This window comes from Manis javanica, chromosome 3, assembly GCF_040802235.1.
Source record: "Manis javanica isolate MJ-LG chromosome 3, MJ_LKY, whole genome shotgun sequence".
NCBI lineage: Eukaryota > Metazoa > Chordata > Mammalia > Pholidota > Manidae > Manis > Manis javanica.
This window is the reverse complement of record NC_133158.1, coordinates 97005131-97028651: the sequence shown is the minus strand read 5'-3', so window position 1 is coordinate 97028651 and position 23521 is coordinate 97005131. Positions and strand designations below refer to the sequence as shown.

General features: G+C 37.6%; 1 protein-coding gene across 11 annotated transcripts in view; it reads left to right on the top strand.

Annotated features, from left to right (window-relative positions):
• Window positions 1–23521, top strand: part of ROBO2 (roundabout guidance receptor 2) — a 1411015-nt gene that overhangs the window by 746933 nt on the left and 640561 nt on the right. Inside the window, exon 1 of one of the 11 annotated variants that reach the window (XM_073231818.1) lies at window positions 3624–5106. The exons of 9 other annotated variants lie outside the window; for them this stretch is intronic. In XM_073231818.1, coding sequence (XP_073087919.1) covers window positions 5046–5106 — 61 coding nt within the window. In that variant the 5' untranslated portion in view covers window positions 3624–5045. Of the gene's footprint in view, window positions 1–3623; window positions 5107–23521 lie in introns of those variants that run through there. One more of the 11 variants, XM_073231823.1, reaches the window with a different exon arrangement.

The window sequence follows — 23521 nt, the reverse complement described above, 5'->3', positions numbered from 1 at the left end:
TATGTGACTGAGGCCCACAGCAACCTGCAGACTACATGAATTTGGACATCTCAACACAGGGACCAGTGATGGCTGGCCCTTCTGGCACCTTGGGGACAAGGCCTGGAAGCTGGCCTCCTGTGTGTTCCTGGAGTAACTAACTGCAGAGCAGCCCCCAAAGGTCATGGTAGTATACCCAAACAGCTAGAAGGTGAACACTCTTTGTGGGCAAGTTTTGTCCTATTATTGTGGCCAGTGTCAGTGCTTCCAGGTGTGGTACATCTACCCTGTTCCTGCCACTTTCCTATAATAGGACCACTCTCTGCATGCATCCTACCTGTTGGATGGGATTTGCCTATGCTGGTGTCATTAAAACATGTATCTCATCATCCTTAAGGTTATTCTCTTCTACAGCCCTAGTGGCTTGGGCCTGCCTTCTAGCCACAGCTGCTGCTTGCTGAGTATGCCTGGAGCTCCCCACTGGTTCAGCTGTTGGCCTCTTGTGGAATGGGAGAGCGATGGACTTAATCTGACTAGGACTTTGAACCCAGCTTGATCCCCAGGCTTGAGGATTATCATGATTTTATTGCTATCTGTATCATAATTCCTGTTGTTGTTGTATGTTATTAGTCTGGTTGTAGTACTCCAGTTTTCTCTCACAGGGACCATTGCAGAAGATTGGGGGCATGTAGATTGTGAGGTAAGAGATCTGGAGGGGTGTGGATTGTGGAATAAATGTCATTATTTCCATAATCTCCTGCCTAGCCTTAATTCATTTACATATCAATAGGTGTTTAGCACTGCAGAGCCTCCCGTTGATCTGGGGAAAGGGATGGAGAGAAGATGGCCATTCTCTCCTCCCTCTGTTCCTGGTATATAATTGGTCTGGCATCTACCAGTCACCAAGGACCCGCCAGTTCCTTCTAGAAGTGGTGAGTGGGAAGTAGAGAGCATGCTGTGGTGGCACAGAATGAGTAGTGGCTGGAGGAGACACATAGGGATGGGCCTAGCTGGCAAATTTGGGCAAGCTGTGAGCAATAAAAATGGTTTCTCCCAACCTACCCTTTCCCTTGACTTATTTTTGTTTCACCGGGGATTCACCCTGAGCTAGGAATACCCTTCCCCCCAGAGCTACAAATTCTTATTTGGAGTGGTATTTAAGCCAAAAGCCCATTTAACTTTCAGTATCTTAAACTCTCTTATTTAGTGATAATGGGGTTTCATTGTTCTAAGCCATATCTGGCATTTTTGTCCTAATGAAAACCTAAAAGTGAATTTCCACTTCTACTAGAACATTTGGGTTTTACAGGTTTTCCTTTAATATAAAAACAAATTAAAGTGTGAAACCCATTTCTTACATAGACAGTGCTCACTGAAGGTGCATTAAATTTAACTGACAGATACATGTTCCTCTAATGCAGATCTTATCAAATCTCCCAGAAGGTGGTGTCTTTTTTCCCTTTGGACTGAATGTTCACAGTACATTTCTGTCTATTGACTCTTACTGCTGTTGCTGTCTTAATGTGAGAGTTTTAATTGTAATTTTGAACTATCAATTGGTATGAGATTCTTATAAAATCATCAGTTTTCCTAAGTCACATTTCACATCAAATGAGATACTGATAAAACATACTTTTTAAGCATCATTTATGAACTTATCTTCAAGAAAAGCAGCAACAATGGATTCCAAAATACCTTTATTATAGACACAATTACCTAATGTAGATAATGGATGGCCAAAGGGTGTCAACAGACTGAAATCACTGTATTGCTTTTTACTTTTAGTAGGTAATCATGAATGCAAAATGATGATGTTTGGCCCCAAATGCGAAGAAAATATACCAAAAACAATTTGGCTAAAATAAACCTTTCTCTATATGAGTTCACTTGTCATATTCTTCACAAGGACAACTTTCTGTGAGACATAAGGCAACATTTTTCTGCTCTAGAGGACAAAGGCAACTGGTAGATCTCTCCTCCAACCTATTCCCCTACTTCCCACATACACCCTTTCTACTTATAAATGATTTTATAGGTCAGGTAAAGACAGGCATCTTTAAACGGTGAACTTACCAAGTGTAAAATGGAATCTACCTTTTGCTCTAAAAATGGAAAACCATGAGAAAACTCTTCCAGGTGAAATGTTCCAGGATCTTACTTTCAGGGATCTTTGTTAAAATTAAAGGGCTTAAAATCTACATGATTTGTTAATTTCCGCATTGCTTTATTAGAGAGAGTCCCTTTTCACAATATTTTTTCTTGTACCCATGGAAGGAAATTCGACTGAGAATGACATGGTAGGGGGTAGGGTACATTATTTAGAAGAATGAGGTAGACTTTATAATCCCTGACTTTAAAGCTAGTCCAAATTTAAAAGTGAAAGTTTTACATACTTATCAATTATTTTCCAGTACTACAGATAGATGAGAGAGATGTTAATCCTATGAATTTTGGAGTTTTCCAAGACTACAAAATCACCTAATTTAGACTTAGTCCTTTTGCAGCTTGTGAATGAGTTTGGCCTTTTTTTTTATAAAGTGGTAAAACAATAATACATTTACAATCATTGTGAGAACTCAAGTGACTTAACTTCAGCATCCTAGTGGACTTTTTTTTTTACAGCTGAATAATGTAGATCAAAGTGTACTGAAATTAATGTTTCACAAGGAGAGTGGCTGGCTTGCTTTATTCTTTTGCAAGATTCTTTCATTACTGTAATTTGCAAGCATGCTGAGGTGCCATAAGATCTCTCCTAATTGCTTGAGTATCCTGACCACTTTTTTTTTTTAACACACAATATCAAGTCCATAGTAGGCAAGGGAGAGCTAAATAAAGTGGCAACATCAAAATACATCTACCAAACAAAAGGCTCTTCTTCCTCAGTTTCAAACCGAAAGAATCGTTACTAATAATTTCCAGTAGGGGGAACTAAAGCCTCACCATCTAATATCTAGCTCTGCTCAGGAACCTGCAGCACCCGAAAAAGCATCAAACAGCTCCCAGCGAGCCTGTGATCACACGTGGGCCCGGCCACACCGGCCACGCCAGCGCCACCGTAGACACCGGCATCCCTTTGGTCCACCGTGGCCATCCTTAATCCCCCGGTACTGAATGGTATTCACTTGGTTTTCCCCTTTATTTTCAAGGTTTTTTTCATCTTTGGGCAGGAATTCAGCCCATTTTGAGCTTCTATTAGCTCCGTTGGATTTTCAGCCTTCCTCAATTCTGTGTTTCCTAGTTTCCTTTCAGGGGTGCTAGTCTCCGGAGGGTAAGAGTTTTGGGTACCCTCGCCCCAAGCTCTCTAACCCGTTCTCCACCCTAAGCATTTTAGGCTGAACTCTTCGCATGTCACAATCCCGCGTCGGACTCATCTTTGAAGGGTCAGAAGGCAACTGAGTAACATTAAGAGGGTATGCCTCCCCTCTCCCTCCCTTCTCGCCCCGGAATTCCTCAGGGAGCCATAGATCTTGGCTAAAACAAGCCGGAGGAGGCTAGAGATTTCTGTACACCCCTCTTTTTTGTTTCTTTAGTGCCTTTTTAATGGTAAGGAAGCACCCCACACAACCTCACAGCTCCAAAAGGTGGTTATACTTTGTTTCCTTTTCTTTGCTCTCTCCCGCTCAGCTTCTCATTTTGCTGAAAGGTGAAGAGTGTTTGTGTGATTTTTAAACGGGTAATGAGGCTGGTGCGCCCTGGGTCCTGGAGGATGATCTTTTTCCAGAAAGCGCGTGCATCTCCGGCAGACGGAGGGATGAATAATTAGGAAGGGCTTCCGTGAAATCACTCACCGAGAAAATTACCTGCCCATTAAACGGGACGCTGCGAGAAGCAGGAGGCTAGAGCCCACCTATCCCCTCCTGAGGCGGGAAGGAAGGAGAACGCGGAGGCGCGGAGAAGGGGAACGAGTTGGCCCGAGGCCTCTGCTCCGAATTTGTCCATTTCCGTCACCCTCGGACCCGCAGCTCTCCAGCTCCACCCTCTCCCCTGGCCCACCGGCTGGCGCCCCAGCACGCGCGGGTGGCGGAGTCCGGGGGTGGAGGGCTCAGCGCACCCTCCACTCCCCCAGCCCCCTCCCGGGGCCGAGGGCCGACTCCAAGCAGCTCTCCTTCCTCCCCACCCCTCCCCTCCCGCCTCCTCGCCTTCCCTCCTTAAGTCCTTCCACCCGCGGCAGCTGCTGGAGGAGGCGGACGCTCTGCTGTGGGGCCGCGGGAGCCGGGCGGGCTGCAGGACTGCGCCTGGCGGCGGGGCTGCGCGCCCTCCTGCTCGCTGGCTCCCTAGCTCCTGGCTCGGTGTCCCCGCTGGGCGCTCGCCCGCGGCTGCCCGGGTGAGCCGTCGCTCTGAGGTCCCCGCGAGGGCGGCGCAGCCTCAGCCCTGCCCCTCCCTCCCTCCCTCAGCCCCACCACGTAGGAGTTCGGATTCTCCAGCCGAGTCGTCCTGATATCCCTTTGCCTCTCTTTTGGAAACAGGAGAGGTGGAGGGAGGCAACGAGGCTGAAAAGGAGAGGCCCGCCAAGTCGGCCCGCCTGCGAAGTGTTGCTTTGACACATCCTTTTTATGGAAGTTAAGTGAAAAACTCTGGACGTGGAGCTGCTACCGAGAAGGAGACCCAGGGAAAGCAAGCCAGTAGGCAGGTCAATGGTTTTTTTCAGCAGCGCTCTGGCAAGTTTGTGGAACACTTTCTAGGAATTAGGTCTTTTTCCTCCCCCTTCGTCTTCTTGACTTCTGAAGAAAGAACTTGGCTTTGAATTGCAATGGAGCCTAAGGAGAGAGGGTTAGATACACTTGAATAATCCCTCCGGCTGGGCTGAATTTTTGGGATTTTAGGGAGCCAGAGTGTGGAAATACAGCAGTCTTTGGAGTGTCTGGTTAATTTGGATGGATCTAAATGTGTCCCCTTCAAGACTCTTCACTAACCCCTTCTGATCTTGCGATTTGCTGTTTTGACTTTAATTAGCATCTAGGAAAGTCTAAACTTTGGACCTACCTCTTTTTTTGATACTTATTTTTGTACTTTTGCTCTCTGGGATTGATTTCTTAAACAATCTGGATCCTTTTTAATATGTCAAAATGAGTCGGCTGATGTTTACACAACTACTGCTCTGTGGATTTTTATATGTTCCGGTTGATGGTGAGTTAAAAATGCTTTCATCCTCCCCATCCTCCCCAACCACCCCCCCAAAAAACGTTCCTTTTTAACTGGGATGTGGGCTATAAATAAAATGATATGTCGTTTAGTCCCTTTTGGCCAGGTACAGGGACTTTTGGTGGGGGGCAGAGTTAAGTCCTTTGTTTCTAAACTGCTGCAAGTGGAAAGTTAGTATCACCCCCATTGTTACTGTTGCAATTTAGGTAATTAATTTAGTTGAATAATAAATGATGGGCTTTAAGTTTTGTTAGAAAAAAAAATGTTAAAGTAATTCTCTTGAGCAAGTCACATATTCCTGAGCCTGCTCTTGTGTTTGTTCTTGTAACTGAACTTTGGTTTAGAAATTCAAGTGAAGAAAAATAGTAATAGACACTCCCAGGACCATTCCATGTGTTAAGAATTTGAGACAGAATATCTGAGGAATCATTGTCTATCATCAACGTGCTGATGGGTGCTCTCCTAGCGTGAAACCAGAATAAAGAATTTAGATCATAAGGAGAAAACTGTCAAAAGTAAGACTGGGCGAGGCTCCAGGAAGTAGGGAGCATAAGCTCCGGGCTGGCGTGGGCACCGACCCCTCAGATCAGTCCCCAGTGGCAAACACAATGGGGATCTAAAACAGGTGCTGTAGGTGTCTCCCTCTCGCTGGAGTCAGTATGTCAAGCAGACAGTGTTCTGCCTCTGATTCTCCTGTCTTTTGTTCAGATTTGGTTTCCTGGGATATTTTCACAGGATGTTGGTTTCTTGTGAGAGAAGTGCAAAATCCTTCTTTGTAGCTCTTTTGAATGGCAGTGGAAGTAATCATTAATACTCTTTTTGTTTGTTCAAAAGAAGAAAATAGAGAGAACATTTGTTGTTAACCTTCTAGGCATTTTAATTGTTACATCAAAAGAAATAATTGGCCTAAAGAGAAGACTAGAGCATATTTTCTTTTCCTGAAAATGTGGATGGTGGTACTTTAGATTTTTTATTACTTGTAAGTAATCTGAGTTTTTATTGGTTAAAATATTTGAGCCATCACAGAGCTTGTCGCTACATAAACTTTCCTCCAGCATTTGCATTGTGGACGAATTCATTACTTGGGACACTGACTATTTTTGCTCGCCTCTAGGAGCTAACTTTGTTCCTGGCAGCTACTGCTGCACAGAACCCAATGTATAAGACTCAAAAAGGAAGACTCTATAAACATGAAGCAATACAGATGAGTTTACCTACTGTCAAGTGGCTGTTTTCAATCATAGACTACATGAGTACCTTTGCCACCCAGCGATAGCAGGCAGGCATTCATGTGGACATACTGCTTCTCTCTTTTTTCCCTTCTAAGTAGTGGATATTTAGGAATTAATCATTGTGCATTGTACTGTGGCAGTATCTGTAATGATATCTAACCATTCACCATGCATTTTTTCAATACATTTACCTTGAAAATACATTCCATTACTATAACAAAGAGCTTTACATATTTGTCCCAACTGCGTATCATCATAAAAAGACTGCAAGATAACTTTTTTTGTTAATGTTCTCGTGAACCTTGAATTTACATATTCCAATACCAGAAATGCATATATAAACTATATAGTAGACTACAGAATTATCACCATTTTTTTTTTGAATCGGTGTGTGGCCAGGAAGAATACAATTAAATTGCTCAGTGAAAGTGACAGAGGGAATCAGAAGAGCTTGGTGTTACAGAACATAATTAATGTACCAGTGTGTTTGGAGATATATGAAACAAATGCAATTAACCAGCTTGCTGGAACAGCATAGCAAGGCTTCATTTCCCTCCCTCCCTCCATCTCAGCCTGCCTCACTCCCTTCTTTCCCTGTCTTCCCCTCTTTTCTTCCTTCTCCCCCCACCTCGCCCTTGCTGCTCCAAAGACACACCTAGGACCCTTGTTCTGATTTATATTATAGGATAAGGGGAAAGGAAGTTTGTGTCTGGGTCACAATTATGCAGCGAAGTTCATGGCAATTTAGTAAAAAAATGCCCAAGGTTGAGGAGTTGAAAAGGTGCCATTAACTTATTCTGTGTGTGAAACTAGTTTTTATATTTAGCATCTACTATGTCAAAAGCAAAGGAAAATCTGGACACTGACTGAAATATTATGTAAGTCATAGTTTGACATTGGATTGCCTTTGCTTTCCTCTAGAACGATGACAGCTTCTCCAAGGCGATGGTTGCAAATTTGGAATGTAGACAACACTGCCCTCTAGGCTGTTTCAACACACTGGGACTAAGTGCTCACATACATAAGGAGGTGGTTGGGTTTCTTAGTTTTCCAGGATTCTTTGATTTCTGTTTACTTATTATCCTTCTTAGAAGTGTGTGCTTATTTTCTCCATGAATTTCAAATTTAGAGAAGCTTGTACCATTTCAAAGATATACTGACTGTCCTTGTACTAGACACAGAAATTAATTTTATTCAGTAACAAATGATACATAGATTTGCATTGAAATTTGCTTGGTGGATTATTTATATGTGCATTTTTATAGTATATGAAAAATGTTAGAGTTTTACCTCCTCATAGGAGATATGTGCTAATGTTATTTATGATTTTTTAGTATCTTCTGCCTGTAGGAATCCACAGAGAATAAATATTAAGTTAGTTGAGAAGTACAGACAAACTTTTCTAATTGGGATATAAATAAAGGTTTTCTCCTTTGATACAGATGAATTAACCAAATGCAGATTTTTCTTTATTATTATATAAGAGGATATGTATTGAATTTAGCCTTTGTACTCCAGATTTTCTGTATTTTTAATTAAGAACATAGTTTTGCAGGAAACTAATAGGAACCATCACAAGGCTAATTAATTACATTTATTTTCTACATATACGTTGTGTCAATTCAGTAATTTTACAATACTTGTAAAAAGATGTTCTTAGAGTGAGAGTAGTTTTCTTTAATCCTGAACTATTCTTCAGTGAAAATGGCACATGTGATATTTGGGGAGATAAAGATAATGCGTGTGCACATTGCAGATGTATAATCTCATAAGGTTTATACATTTCGCTGAAGTGCTTCTTTCAGTAATGGGCTCATTATCATAGCCATATGTAGTCCATTTCAGACTTAAATTGCATGTAAGTAACCTGAAATTTGTTCTTGCAACTATGCAGTAATATCACATTGGAATTGGCTTTGTTTGAATAACCTTTGATTCTAGGTAATATGTGGACCATAAACCAAAAGGATTTCTTAGAACATCAAAAAACAGTATCCTAAAGGAAAAAAGCCATGATTATACAAAAAGAACAATTCTGGTCATTTTATCCCAGAGTAGTCTGTATAAACTAGCATCTTTGACAATAAAATTATAGACATGTGAGCACACTGCGTAAATTTAAATTCATATGTAATAATGAAGGGAGCTTATGTATGTCGTATGTCAATAGTTCCTGAATCTATAGGAGATAAATTGACTGCACTTGTGTGATTGGTTTTTGAAGAGTATTAGAAAAAAAGATTTTCTGTTACTTATTTCTCCTCCTCCTCCTCCTTTCCTCCTGCTCATGCTGTTGCTCCTCTTCCTCCTCCTTCATTTCTCCTTCTTTCCCTCCTTTCTTGGACCTGGTGGAAAGAATTAAAGAAGAATTTGAAGAGAAAAAAAATAGGTTAGGGTGTCTCTAACAATTTAGAAAATCTGCATTTAAAGAAGATATGTTAATAATATTTTGCCTTGGGATATATCCAATTGAGGTCTTGATTTTCTTTTACAGTTCTATATAGATTTATGCAAACTTTTCTTGTATAGATTCCATCTTTTTCCAGTTTTAGCAAACAGAATTCTACAGATCTGAGTTCAAGCAATGAAAACTTCCAAGTGCCATTTTACAGATTTATTTTTTAAGAAAAATATTATTTTTTTTACAGTATCTCCAGGTGTAGACCTAAAAGCCTACATCAATTTTGATGTTGATACTGATTTTCTTATTTTTTAAATAATTGAACAGAGCATAAATGAATGATTACATAAACTCTTTTAAGGAGAAATCCCCATGAACTCTTTCAGCAGTGTGTTATACTATAATACAGATTGAATAATAGGATCCAAAGTGTAGCATATTCATCCAAAATAACAATTTCTAACCCAAAACAGTGGTGGGCTCAGCTCTGCCTCAATTCTTAGTGTTTTATCCTCCATTTGCACATAAATCTAAAGATCTTTCATCTAGTGGCATGGTTTTTAGATACATCTTTATGCTATACTTCTTAAATTTCCCTAATCATGGTGTAATTCCATCATAAATTCCATCAGGGTACAATTTGGATCTTCTATATATTGTTGTATCTACAGTATCTGGAACAGTGTTTGACATATCCAGCTGACTACTTGATATCTTTCCGTGAAATCTAAAAAGAATATATCAAATTTGGTTGGTAACTAGATTTGTTGTGGTGATCATTTTGCAATGTGTATACAGAGATTGAATCGTGCTGTACACAAAACAAATATAATGGTATATATCAAGTATATCTCAATAAAAAAAGGAACAAAAAGAATATATTAAACTCAAGCAGCCCAGGATAGAATCTACTTCTCTTGCTAATCCTCCCCAGCTCAATAAATGACATTATTATTCACAGGGGTTTTCATGACCCCCTGTGAAATCATTCTTGACTTGTCCTCACAGCCTATATCCAAATTGTTAGTAAACACTTTGAAACACTATTGAAACCAACAATTTTATGTGTGTGTTTCTGATTTTTCTGCAACATTTTATTAAAAACATTTTCATACATGCAGCAAAGCTGAAAGAATTGTAAACACTCAGTTACCCCCACCTATATTCTACCACTATTTTATTTGACTTGATTACCATGTATCTATCATTTATCAATCCCTGTAAACATCCATTAACTCATTTTATTGTTTTGATACATTTTCAAATAATTAGATACCAAATGTTTCTTACTAACTCAACCATTGCCATACTGGTTAAAACCTGGACTAATGCAATAGCCTGAAAAATGATAATCCTGCTTCTATTCCTGCTCCTCCTATCCCTTCACTTTAATAACTATCCCAGTTAGTTCTCCACATAGTAGTTAGAGGGACCTTTTAAAAACGTGTATGTATGAGGAGAGCAGTTCCTTGCTCAGACCTTTCTAATGGTTTCCATCCAGTACTCTTCACAATGGTTTTCAAGACTATTCAAGTGCAGACCCTTCTCTGCCTCTCTGATCTCATCTGATCACACTTCCTACCCAGAACCTGGATTTAGAATTTTGTTTTTAAATTTCTGTTCCTGACTCAGGGCTTTTGCATTTGTTCTTCTGCCTGGATGTGCCTCTCCAGATCTTTGCATGGGTAAGTGTTTCAATTAATTTAACGAGTGCCCATCAAATATTATTTCTTTTTTAAAAATTGCTCTCCTAAAACACTGTTGGACTGCTTCCTTTACTTGTCTTAATATTTTTTATTTCATAGCAGCTTTCACCTTCTGAAAGTGTGTATTTGTATATGTATGTGTGTAAACAGCCATGAAGGACTGACATCTTATCCTACTTGCCAGATAAGTTAGACTGCCACAACTTCATGAATGGGGCAGAAGATACATGATTCCTGGGTTAGAGATGATGGACTTCATTAGTCATACCACAGCAAGCAGCCTGACTTCATGTTTATAGTGATTTCCTTTGCCCCTGAAGTTCCTTGGGGGTGATGCAGGGAGACCCCAGTAGATGATTCACATAGAGTGGGTTCACCTTGCAGCTGAGGTACCCTCAACTTGGGAACCTGGATATTTTACAGTGGGCAATAAGGAAACATGCCTAACCTTTGGGCTGGAGGAAAGACATTGTCTTGACTATATTGGATAGAAAGCAGACCTGCCTTCTGCTCTCAAGAGAGACTATCTCTATTTTAGAAGACTCTTTGCTATATAAATATCATTGAAAGGATAGTTTGGAATAAAAGAGTAGTTAATGCCTCTGTTAGCAGGATGTCTAATAATATGAGAGATCCATACAGAATTTTCTTCCAGCAATAGATAGGTAGAAATCTTAGTTTATTTATTGTCTAACTCTTCCCCTGAGTGCCTAGGGTAGGAGGCCCTTAGCTTTATCATGTTTACTAGTGTTCTTCTAGTGCCTAGAGGATTGGATGACACAGTAGATACCCAAGTATTTGTTGAATAAATGAAAATGTGTGCTTTTGAGATGTCTATGTTCATGCCACAGCCCAACACAGGAAATATTTACCATTTGAACTAGGTTTATTTATTTTTATTTTTTGGGGTTTTTCTCTCTCATTTTGACAAGAATGACATCATGATTGTCAGTGATTTCATATTCTGCCTTTCTCCTGGCAGAAAATAAAAATTGACCTTTTGGTAGCTTCCATGGTCTCTCTCCGCCAATGCCCATAGTGCTCTGCTCTGTTTTCCAGAACTCTTTTGAGGGTCTGTGTGTGTATTTTGATAGGGCTTTCCTTCAAATTGTCCTGATGTGCCTTAGTAGCACCATAACACATCCTCCACACTAAGGAATGTTGGCTTTTATGATGATATCTATACTATACATTTAGGACAGGTTTCCATTTATGCATTAGCCACAGATCAAAATAATTACCCTAACTCAAAGATAGAATTAAGCAGATAACTTCTAAAATTAGTCTCCAAACTCACCGCTCACTAATAAGTGAAAAAGAAGAGGGAGATTAAAAGCAATATCTCCAGTCATGGGGGTGATCTTGTGCTGTCAGTTACAATTATCATGTCCAGAGCCCTGTTTGTTATTACACTAAACTGAGATGCACTTAAGAATTTGGCAGTAGGGTCTGCTTTTGATTTTAAGAAAATAACTTGAAGGAGTCTTAACTAGAAAATTTATTTTTTAAAACTTAGATAAAGACCAACATAGACATTCTCTAAATTTTGCTACTTAAACATTTTTTTTCCTCAACAACTTTTTTGAGATGTAATTCACATACCATACAATTCACCCACGTAAGGTGTACACTTCAGTGTTTTTTGTAACATATTCACAGAATTGTGTGACTATTACTACAGTCTAATTTTAGAAATATTTATCATTGATAAAAAGAAAGCCTATATCCTACTCCTCATCTACCACTCCTTCCCCAGCCCTAGGAAGTTACTAATCTATTTTCTATCTCTGTAGATTTGTCTGTTCTGGGCATTTCATATAATAGAAGCATACAGCATCTAGTCTTTTGTGACTAGCTTTTTTTCCTTAGCCTAATGTTACAGGGATCATCCATGTTGTAGCAAATATCAGATGTCCTTCATTCCTTTTTATTGCTGAATAGTATTCCATGTCATTTATCCTTTGAATTGCCAATTCATGGACATTTAGATTGCTTCCACTTTTGGGCTATTGTAATTATCCTGCTGTGAACGTGAGTACTGATCTTTGTGTGCACATGTTTTCATTTCTCTTGGGTGTATACCTGGAGTGGAATTGCTGGGTTATATAGTAGCTCTATGTTTAACCTTTTGGAAAGCTTCAGGACTGTTTTCCAAAGCAACTTTACCATTTTACATTCCTATTGGCACTGTATGGATAAATAGATTTTTAAAACTCACCTTGGAAAGAAAATGCTGAATGGTCTTTATGAATTGTATATGATGTGTTATGGTGAAACAATTTTGTGTTATAATAACATACCTTGAATTTCCAGTTGTTCTAATTTCTAATCCCTTTTGTGATCATATTCTAAATCTTCTTCAATTGTTTTGTAAAGTTTTATAAGTGAAATTAACCCAAATTGAACTTTGCATTTAGCAGATTCTTCAACAATACTAAATAGAAATCATAGAATGATAGCTCTCAGAACTAGAAGTTTTTGCATTTACCAGTATGACTCTGTCATCTGTTGGACTTATGGAGAACTGAAGCTCAGAGATTCTATATATCTTATCACAGATCACATTGCTACTTAGTGACAGAGCTGAAACTAGAGTCCAGGCATGTTTTATCTCTATACCATCCATCTCTTCACAGACTTTTTTCGCCCCAACTTTTCAGCCTTGGGAATCCCTTAGCATGAGTTCCAGACTCTTGTTACTGAAAAAGATCAGCTGTTTTCTGATCATGTCAACAAGAGAGTTAGCTTGAGGTATTTTGAGGTTATTTATTTGATTCAGCACATGCTTCTTGAGCACATAATTATATCAAGGCAACTTGCTCGGGCCTCTGTGTGGAATATAATGACCTGTAAGGGAGATTACTCCTCCCTTCAAGAAGATAACAAACATTTGAGTCACTAACACAAAAGTAGTTTCTGGTAAATGATTGAAAGTGTATACAGCAGTGTGGTAACTCAGAAGGGGAATAGATGATTTCCAGCTGGTGCAATCTGGTAAGAGTCAACCTAAATGCATCACTTAACGTGGGCTTTAAAGGAAGAGTGTGGCTTTAATAGGCAGAAAAATGGAAAATGCAGTAAAGCAAAAGGAATACAGAAAAAACACCATGGAGATGACAAAGCTGTGCTATGGGAAAGGCAACAGGCCTAGTTAAATTGTAGCACAGTTAGTACATAGGGGAAGAAGTATAAGATGATTACTGAAAGACAGTCAACAAACATTCTGAGTTAGTTTTAGCAAGTAATTTAACCATTTTATACCTCAGAGTCCTTATCTGTAAAATGGGTATGATAGTAGTGCCTATCTCATATAGTTAATATGAGGAATAATGAATACATAAGAAAAATATATGTATATATGTTACACATATTTATATGTGTATGTATGTAACATATGATATATATGTGTATACATATAAATTATATGTAAAATGTTCTGAGCAGTGTCTAGTACTTAATAAGCACCATTTAACTGTTATTTTTTATTATATTCTTATTACATAAGTTATTATTGTCTTCCCAGTATGGACTATATATGAATTTAAGAGGACTTTAGCTATCAGGCTAATTATGGACTACATTTGAGATGCATTTCATGATAGTTTTTTATAATCTTTCAAGCATAAATCTTTGACTGATTAAGAACTTTTATGATCACTTACGGGGACTCATCTGTGGCCACACCTATGCAAGAGTGACAAATGTGCTCTGACATGTGTTTCCATTGCATCATATAATGATTACAGAACAAAGGGTATTCCCAAGTGAGCAGAGTTATGAATGAAAGGAGTAAACAAGAGAGGCGTGCTGCAAATAGCAATTTGTTAACAAATAGAACATGCTTGTATAACCCTGCATTTTGGTTCATGTTGACTGATTTACATTTTATCCAGACTAGTTTTACTTGGTGATTTTGCTATTGAGTACCATGAAGATAAATTCACTAGTCTTATGATTCACATCCACTTTCATTACTAATGACCAGTGGTACTTCACTGTGTCTTTCTGAGTAAATGGAATTAAAAAAATTATACAAAAAAAATTAGTCGTAAGCCAATGTACTTCATTTATGACCACTGTAACTAGAACCATCTGCCACCTAGCAGTTTTAGCTATGTTTGAGTTAACAGCCACTTCTTAATTTCTGTTGTTAGCATTGATGTGGGTTTTCTTTCACTAGTTTTTGGTTCCCCACCTTTTTGGAAATGAGCTGAAGAAAATGGAATCATTGCACTCCTTTTCAAGTTTGAACAAGGAACACCCAGTTGAAACCTTTTGGAATTTAAAGGATTTGTCCAAAACCCATGCAACAGCTATAGCCAATTAAATTGTTCATAAATATGTTAAAAAAAATGGGAGAACTTTTGACTTCCAGAAAATTAAGTCAGGAGGCTTTCTTTATAGAGAAAAGGTTATAACTTGTAGAAATCAAAGTTATGACCACCTTTAAAGTTTTATATTACATATTTCCAGATGATAGCAAATGGTAGAATGCAGTTAAACTAATTTGTTTAGATATATCTGATAATTATTGAATATAGTTTACAGGGTTACATAAAATTAAGGGAAATTCAGAATGAACTTAGCACAGGCATTCTAAATGGTGTTTCTATCTTTATTTTAAAATGAGCTTTAGCATATTATGGAATAACAATATAGATATTACAAACCGAGTTCATTGTTGACCTATTAAACTGGAGAAGCATTTCACCTCCCCCTCCTTCAATGTGCAACAGCTTGTCTATTTTAAAACTGAACTCAACAACTACAAGGAGACACCATCACCCAAATGCCAATTATGTGAACCCCTCCCCCATGGCATCATTGAATGGAAGAGAAACTAAGAATGTAACCTTTTAGAAAGAAAATGCCAGGTGATTTAACATTCCTCAGCACTTTTTTTTCATGCAGAAAAGACTGTGAGGAGTTAGAACATTGAATTTGATAGTCTCAGAACTTTTTTTCACTATAATAATAATCTCAAACTGAGAAAGTATTTCAATGGTACCTGAGCCTTGCACTCACTCATATTCAAGCTTTCATTCATTTGAGTTTTGCAGGTTCCTTTTCTTCTAACAAATGCTGTTGAATAACTTTACTAACAGATTTAACTGGGGAGTTCCTCACTTGCCATCATGAAAACATGAAGGTCATTTTGTAGCTAAGTATGTTTTTAAGTGTTTAAGTCTGCCTTTGTGATTTGAAAGCCTGGGTTATATCAACTTGTAATACAAAATGAAAGGGAAGAGAATGGGAAAAATATGTACAACATGTGGATACAGATTTGGGGCAAAGACTACACTCCCTCCATCCCCCACCGTCCCATATAAGCATTGCTCTGAGATGTGAATCAACTTCTGAGTTGTTTGATGCTTGCCCTCTACTTAAGAGCCAACAAACAGCTTTTATTTTAAGAAGAACATTTTCCAGGCTATAAAAATTATTACTGTGCTTTTTAGTTAAACTGTAACACCTGTGACGTTTATCAGTTGGATCTTATGAAACTCCAGATTTTTGAGACCCTCAGTAAATGTGTCTCATCCTGTTAAATTTAAATTCCAAGTTTGTTCAACTTTTCTTTTCAGAAAGTGGTTTCTATTTTTCTAATCAACAGCTAAACATGGCATGCAAAATAAGATGACTAGGCAATTGCTTTTATCCTCTCTCTCTCCAGATTCAATTCTAAGCTTTTGAACATGGGGTGCTGTACGAGTTTATGCATATTTTGCATTTGAAATAGTCCAAGAGGTTTAAGGATATACCTGGGAGGTGCAATCTCTATGAATTTTGAGGGGTGGGAGGGGGGGTGTTGGAAAAGCAAAAAATACTGAACATTTGAATGAATTGAATTGGACCAGCATTTGAAATTCTACTATATAGCAAGTTGAAAGGCTGATATTTAATTCTGCTGACTGTTAACATTCATATAAAACAGAATTATTTAGCATTTACTGAATCCTTTTTGATAATCAATTTGGGATCAAATGCAAAAGAACATGTGTCTGCCTTTGTATGACCCCAAATTCTTCCGTTTTCCCTTTGAGCAGATGACATGCCTTCTTTGCTGACTGATATTGGTTGCTAGGAGAAGTGCACTGGTCTGGTCTCCTCTTATCCAGCAGTAAAACTAAAGAGTGTATTGAGTAAGAGAAAGCGAGGCAGAACACAGTACAGGCCATGAATCATGACTTGTCTCCAACATGTCCACTTTGCTACCAGTTTTTTCCCTTTAAAAAACTTTTGTTTTTACCAATGATGCTTTCTTTCAGCCACTGTCTATAATCCTTTTGGAGCCCGAGGGGATGAGGGTTGCTAAAGGGAGGCTGTGCTGCTAAGAGTCCACTCAGAGCAATAATAAAGGCCTTGAGAGTTATTCATGGGCCACATTAGTGAGAAAGCCCTACTCAGTGAATAGCATCAGTCAGCTGCCTTTGAAATAGGGTGATTAATACCTTCTGTTTGTAATGTGGGGGGGGGGGAAGGCAGACAAGAAAGGTCTTCATACTACTTTGGCTCTTTTGCAAATTGGATCTTATACATTGTCAAAGCTCTTGATAAAGAAGTTGCTAAGTTTTCAGTACCTGAAATAGACTTTAAAAAAAATGTTTCATGAACTGTTAATTGTGGCTACTGATGGATAAAATCGAAATGATAAAAATATCCTAAATGAACACTTACATAAAAACATCAGTTAGCCATTCTTGTATTTGGGCAATGTTTGTGATGACCATCACAAAAAACATGATGTTAGTGATTACATTGAAATGTTGTCTTTGCTGATCTATTTCATAGGAGCCCAATCACATTTTCGTTTGTTTGATAAAGAAACTAATTACAGTTCTCCTGAGATTTTAGAGAAGCATCTAATGAGAAAGTGTTAAGGGTGGCAGGTGTTTGTTACCGTGAGCACTTGGATGTAAGGGACAGTCTATGATTTACAAAGTTGTTATATATTTGTGTGTATGTATATGACATTTTTATATAATATATATGTTATATATATAATGTATGTAGGCTAGTTTAGTGTAAGGGATTAGAGATGCTATTATTATAATCCATATTACCTTTCTTTATATATTTTGAGTACATTAGGTACATGGAATAGTTAAAGTAAAATTGCTTGAAGTTTAGGAACCTTGTAAATCATCAGAGATGAATAGATGGGAAAGTTTCTGGTTTTAGTGGCCTGTGTATGGCAACTAGAAAGTGCAAGGCGATGCTTGTGTGTCAGTATGGTTCTAATGTCATCCAGACTGTTCATATTTAGATAATAAACTTATCCAAATAAATGTTCTTTTAAAATTATTCTCATTCTTTTCATTTTACATTCTGAATTTATTTTTAATACAGCATCCTAGTCTGGTCCTTCCGTATGTGCTCCTGTTCAGTGGAAAGCCTTTACTGTAGTCTGAATATGAGAACAAACAACATTTGAAGGACTCTGTGCAATGCTACCATAATCTGTTTTCCATTCTGTGGAAGTGAAATATCTTGTTAAGAGGTGGTAATACCCAAGGGCAATCAGAGATGAAAATGTAACGATTTGGTGGGTGATGTCTAGAGAGCAGATTCAACTGAGGTATGACTGAACATCTTTATTAGTGATATAAAGGAGAGAACAAAATGCTAAAAAGAAAGTACATGTCCTAACATTAGAAAGCTATCAGAACCTTTCTCTCTCTAATCACCCCCACCCCCACCCCCTGCCATGAGCATAGAATAATTTGCCAAAACTCTTAGCAGAGTAAGAACTAATGCTTTATTTGGTATATAAATAAACTAATTCTTCAGGGAAATAATGAGAAATCTAGATATCTGACTAGAGGGAGAAGCCAGCAAAGCAATAAAACTGAAATGGCCCAGGGGATAAATATGTGAGTGGAGGCAAAGAGAGAATGTGATTCAGATTAGGAGTGTTATGTCCCAGTTTAAAGGTCATGAGATTATAGTGCCCATTTAGGGAGTATTGCATCATTGACTAGGGAGATTCTCTTTCAGTGAATGTGGTTTAAGGGCAATTGAAATACTCCTTTCATTTTGTACATCATTGCCACAACAGATTTTGGCAGAATAGAAACTGGAGTACAAAGATTCTTTTGGAAGATGCACATCCACTTTAAACTAGAGAAGGATGTACTGGTTTCTGTCTTTCCTGCCCTGTGCAGATGAGAAACAATATTAAGATGGATCCTATAAAACATTTTTAAATATTGAAGAAAAAGATTGGCAAAAACATGGCCACATTTAAAATAATTCACCAACCCTTTTTCATAACTGAATCAGAAAAATTTGGAAGCAGTAAGTTTAGTTTTGGTGGGAAGTACTCATGCTTTGCAATTATTCTTGACTTAAATTAAAAGATGTGCTTAATCCAAAGTTGCATTGTAGTTCAGTGGAAATGTTAACAATGTGAGTCCACTACGTAAACAGACAAGAATTGTCATCAGATGCACTGGTTGACCAGAATCCAGAACACAATCCTCTTATTATTTCCATCATTAGTGAGGTCTTATTAGATGTGTACACTTTGGGGCTCTACACTTTAAGAGAAATGTAAAAAATTTGATATCCTCTGCTCTATAGGGAGCTGCAAAATGGTAACAGGAGTGGGAAATAATACTTAGGGTTCACTATATGAGTTGGAGTTCTTTTTTTGTGATTTTCTTCTAGTCTCATTACTATAATTAATTAATAGTAGAGGGCAGAACAATATCCTGTAATTGGATTTTAAAATCATCTTCCTTAGTAGAAAATATTTTCAAATGTTTGATAAGCATCATGTATAAGCTAGTCCCTGTGCTTTGGTGGTTATTTTATATCATTAATGATAAGCCCAAGAGTACATAAAGAATGCAGAGCTGACTGCCAAGGCTCATCAATGCCATCCTGTTCTTGTAATCTCCTGGCACCTCTGTTAGTCGGTAAAGGGAACAGTATACCTTTGATTGGATGTCTCCCCACTCATACCATTTCTCCAACTTCAGCAAACGTTTGGAGGGCATCTACTGTGTGCAGTTGTTTGTGCTCTTGAGATCCCAGGCTAAGGTCCCTGCTTTCAAGTACTGCTGCATTTGAGGTGTTTGTTTGGTGTTTTGAGAACCTACAAGGCTGCCCTTAATAGAAAGGTGCTTCCGACTGAGGTATAGGTACTTCTGAGAGGAGATCCCTCTGAGAAATGGAATTGAAGGTTTCTTGAGAGACTCAGTCATGGAAGGAAGGCACTGAAAACCTATCTAGAGGTTTTAAAGTAGGTTAATCTTATTGAGAAATACCAAGTGAAACCTCTACAAGATGTTAATAAAGGTGAAAAGATCAAAGGCAGAGAAAGCACTTTAGGGATAAAATGGTGAAGGGTATAAATCAAGGAATTGTCAGTAGGTGTGACTCAAAAACTTCAGTGGAGGTAGATTTGATTAAATTGGACTGGGTGTTGGGGAATAAAGGAAAGAGAGTGCAGCAGCAGATGTTTTTAGGGGTTTAATTTAGGAATTTGAAAAAGCGAGACAAAATGAGATACCCCTAAATGTATTTGTCTTAATTATCCTTCAGATTTTACAAGGTTTTTCTTCATGTCCTCGCTGGCTGCTCTTCTGATTGAAGGCAGTGGCAATTCTCTTGCTACGTGTCACTTCTTCTCTCTGTACTTGTTTGGGCTTGTGTAAATCTGAACTCAGCTTTAGATTTGCAAGTAATTTAGAAGTATGACACCAACTCCTGTTTTTGTGCTTTTCACTGAAAGGTTCAAATAGTTCCATTTGTATAGAGAATATAACATCTTTAAAATCAAGAACCAATTCACAAAGCTTTCCAAGAGAAATCTCTACCTTATGTCACTTCAGCAAGGCCCATGTTTACATCTTGGTCCATTTTTCTATCTGCTGAATTGGACAAAGTAGGACTCAATTATGTTGGATAAATTAAATGTGTCCTTTATAGACAGTGTTTTATGCAGAAGCTTTTACAATTTATGCCACCTGACCCCCAAATATGTTCAAGAGTTAAACTTCCTGTTGAAGTCAAGGGTCTGGCTTCCTTGCAGCAGAAGAAAGTGTTGCATGGCATGGAGAAAGCCTGCACAATAGCTCTTCGAACTGAGTATGTCTGTGGTTCCAACATGGTGGCTAATAAGCTACATGGCTACTTGGCCTGTGGATAAAGGTCCAGGGGAGACTATACAAGAGAGATTCTCTGCTTGCTGAGAATTACGTGTTGGCTGCTTTCCTTTGGTCATAGGATTCTCTGTATTTGTTGTTCCTAATATAAGATAGAGTAATAGATTGAAATAGCATGAAGCCAGTAGCTCAGTAATATGAAAGTAAATAATAAGATGGACAATGAGGTAATGGAATCCACTTCCCAGTTTCTAATTGGTTTTATTTTGGCAATTTTATGTTACTGTCTTGCTGTGGGACCACATTATGTTACCATTTAAAAGTAATGGGCATTGTGCCATTACAACTGCAACCAGTAGTTGAGGGGAGTCTAACTCTTCAAAATTTAATCAGTGAGGATGTGTGTGTTATACATACATACATATATATATATACACACACTTAAAGTGTATTATATCAGTGAGAGGTAAAAGCCCCAATAATTTAAGTTCCTATATGTTGAATTTGGAGTTATGGTACAAGAATAGCTAGACAGGTCTTCTAAATACTGAACACAAAACGTGGAACTCACCCTTCTATGATTTCTGTACATTTTTATAGTTTAATTCTTGTTAGATTTTCTTTTTTATTCAAATTCTACTGTCTCCTTCCACTAATATCTGTAACACAGAACATATAATATTGAAAAGGATGACCCTGGTATTAGGGGTCTCTACATAAAATTCATTCTCATGCTTTTGTTATTGAGCCAGTTAATTGTGTATCGTATTGACAAAGGTGCTGTCATTCCCATAATAGTCTGTGAACTCAGGGCAGGACTAGTTTTCTGAGGAGGCATATGTAAAATGACTAGAAATATAGGAAATCTCATCATGAATCTGAAATAGAAATATAGATGCTGCAAAGGAAAGTTCAGTAGACTCATTTGCCTTTTTCCCTATGCATAGTAAGTTCCTAATTTGTCATCCTATCACAATATTCCTGAGGGCTTTCAATTTCTCTTCCATGTGAGGATTAGAGTTTGAGAAAAAATGTGTATTTGGAGGAATCATTTAAGTATAATATATTCACATATAAACTGATATAAATTGGACTGGATTATAATTAGTGTGCTATAAATATAAGTAAACTTTATTTTTGTACCTTGAGGAACTAATCAAAACCAGGGGGTAACTTTATTACACCCAATTTCAATCAATTTTCTATAAATTTATATAACTGCCACAACATTTCTTACCTTTTCTCCACCAATTGAAAGTTTTAAAAGAAATGTCAAGTTTACCAAAAGAATGTTTAAAAAGTGAATGTGGTTTGGCAAATGGTGATTGCTATAAAACACAACTCTTTAGGTACCATGAATGCATTATATCAAAAAGGTAAATACAGTAGTTGAGCCATCCTTATAAATGAGCACACATACTAATAATTAATGCCTTTTGGGAGAGGATTTAGCACACACGTTGTGGGTATTTATCTCACACAAAGAGGAAAGTTTTCTTCTGTGGGAAAGCATTAGATCAAGGAAGGCCTGAAATATTTGAGTAACCAACAACTTTGTGAAGCCACACTCAGTCTAACAAGTTCCCACAAGATCAAGCACTCAGAATAAAAAGAAGGAATGATGGCCACAAAGGTCTACTACCTTGTTTCCCAGTTCTTTTCTGTAATGCAGCTCAGACTCTCTGATGAAGTCATCATTTCTCCTTCCTTTTATGTAAGAACTTGTTTCTCCCTTCTTTTTCCAAGGGAGGTGATTTTTGGCAAATTTGGTAGAGCTTAAAAGGTCTAAAGCTTATAAAGATCTAGTTTTGTTTGATGAGATATACTAGGATTAGGCAACAAAAATGAAGATGTATGTTTGTAAAATGGAAGATTCTACAACTTATTATTAATACCTGAGTTTGTGATATGCTGTCATTCATGAGAAGACATGAGTACTGTGTAATAATTCATTTTGGATTATGAGAAACCACCAACCTTTCATTTCTTGAAATTATACTTTGAATTTAAAAAATTAAGGACTGGTTATTACTTGGGATAGGTCATGTAGGAAAAACATACATAGTGTATTTGGTGTAATTTTCACAAGTCTAAATATGCAGATAACTCAAAACTTATGTACAAGACATACAGCTTTTTGTCAATGTTGGTAAGGTTTACAGATAAAGTAATATAAACATATAAAAATTACTTTTTTCTAATATATTGTTTAATGTTTCTATCATAAAATATTAAATGGTTGAATTGAGGCCATAATCATAGTCACTAATCCATGCAACATGTGTTACAGGTTAAGGAATAACCAAGTACCCATATGTACATACACATAGGCATGCATATGCACACACATATACACACAAATGTGTGTGTATGCACATACACATATACATAAATGCTTAGAATTTAGTTACAAACAAGTTCAAAGGCTGTAGCACATCTCTCCTGCAGTTTTAGCATTCCTGTGAGTTACTTACTAACATGTAAACTATCCTTTTCTGCTTTGGATTTTACAGATTTAAAAAAATATATGTACTTAGATTAGGATTATGATTGAATTTTGTCATTGGTGTGTGTGTGTGTGTGTGTGTGTGTGTGTGAGAGGTTTTTACCATCAGAGAAAATAATACTTGTATTTCTTTCTAATTTGCTATTAAGAGAACTCTGTTCCAATATTGGTGATAAAACACATCTTCAGTGTCTTCTACTAAGCTTTCAAGTATCACCTGAATTGAATAAATAAATAAAACGTTTGGGCATAGATGCTTTTAGCTGATAGTAATCTAGGTTTACCTAGTTGTTTTGAGGCAAAACTTGTATAAAAGTTAATGCTACGCTACTTTAATGTTCAGTTTACCTGGAAAGTTCATAAGTAAGATTCAAAACAGCCTTGTTGCTGCAATTTTTTTAAAAAGCTTGTTGTGTTCACTCTGGTATAGCCTGCTCCTCTGT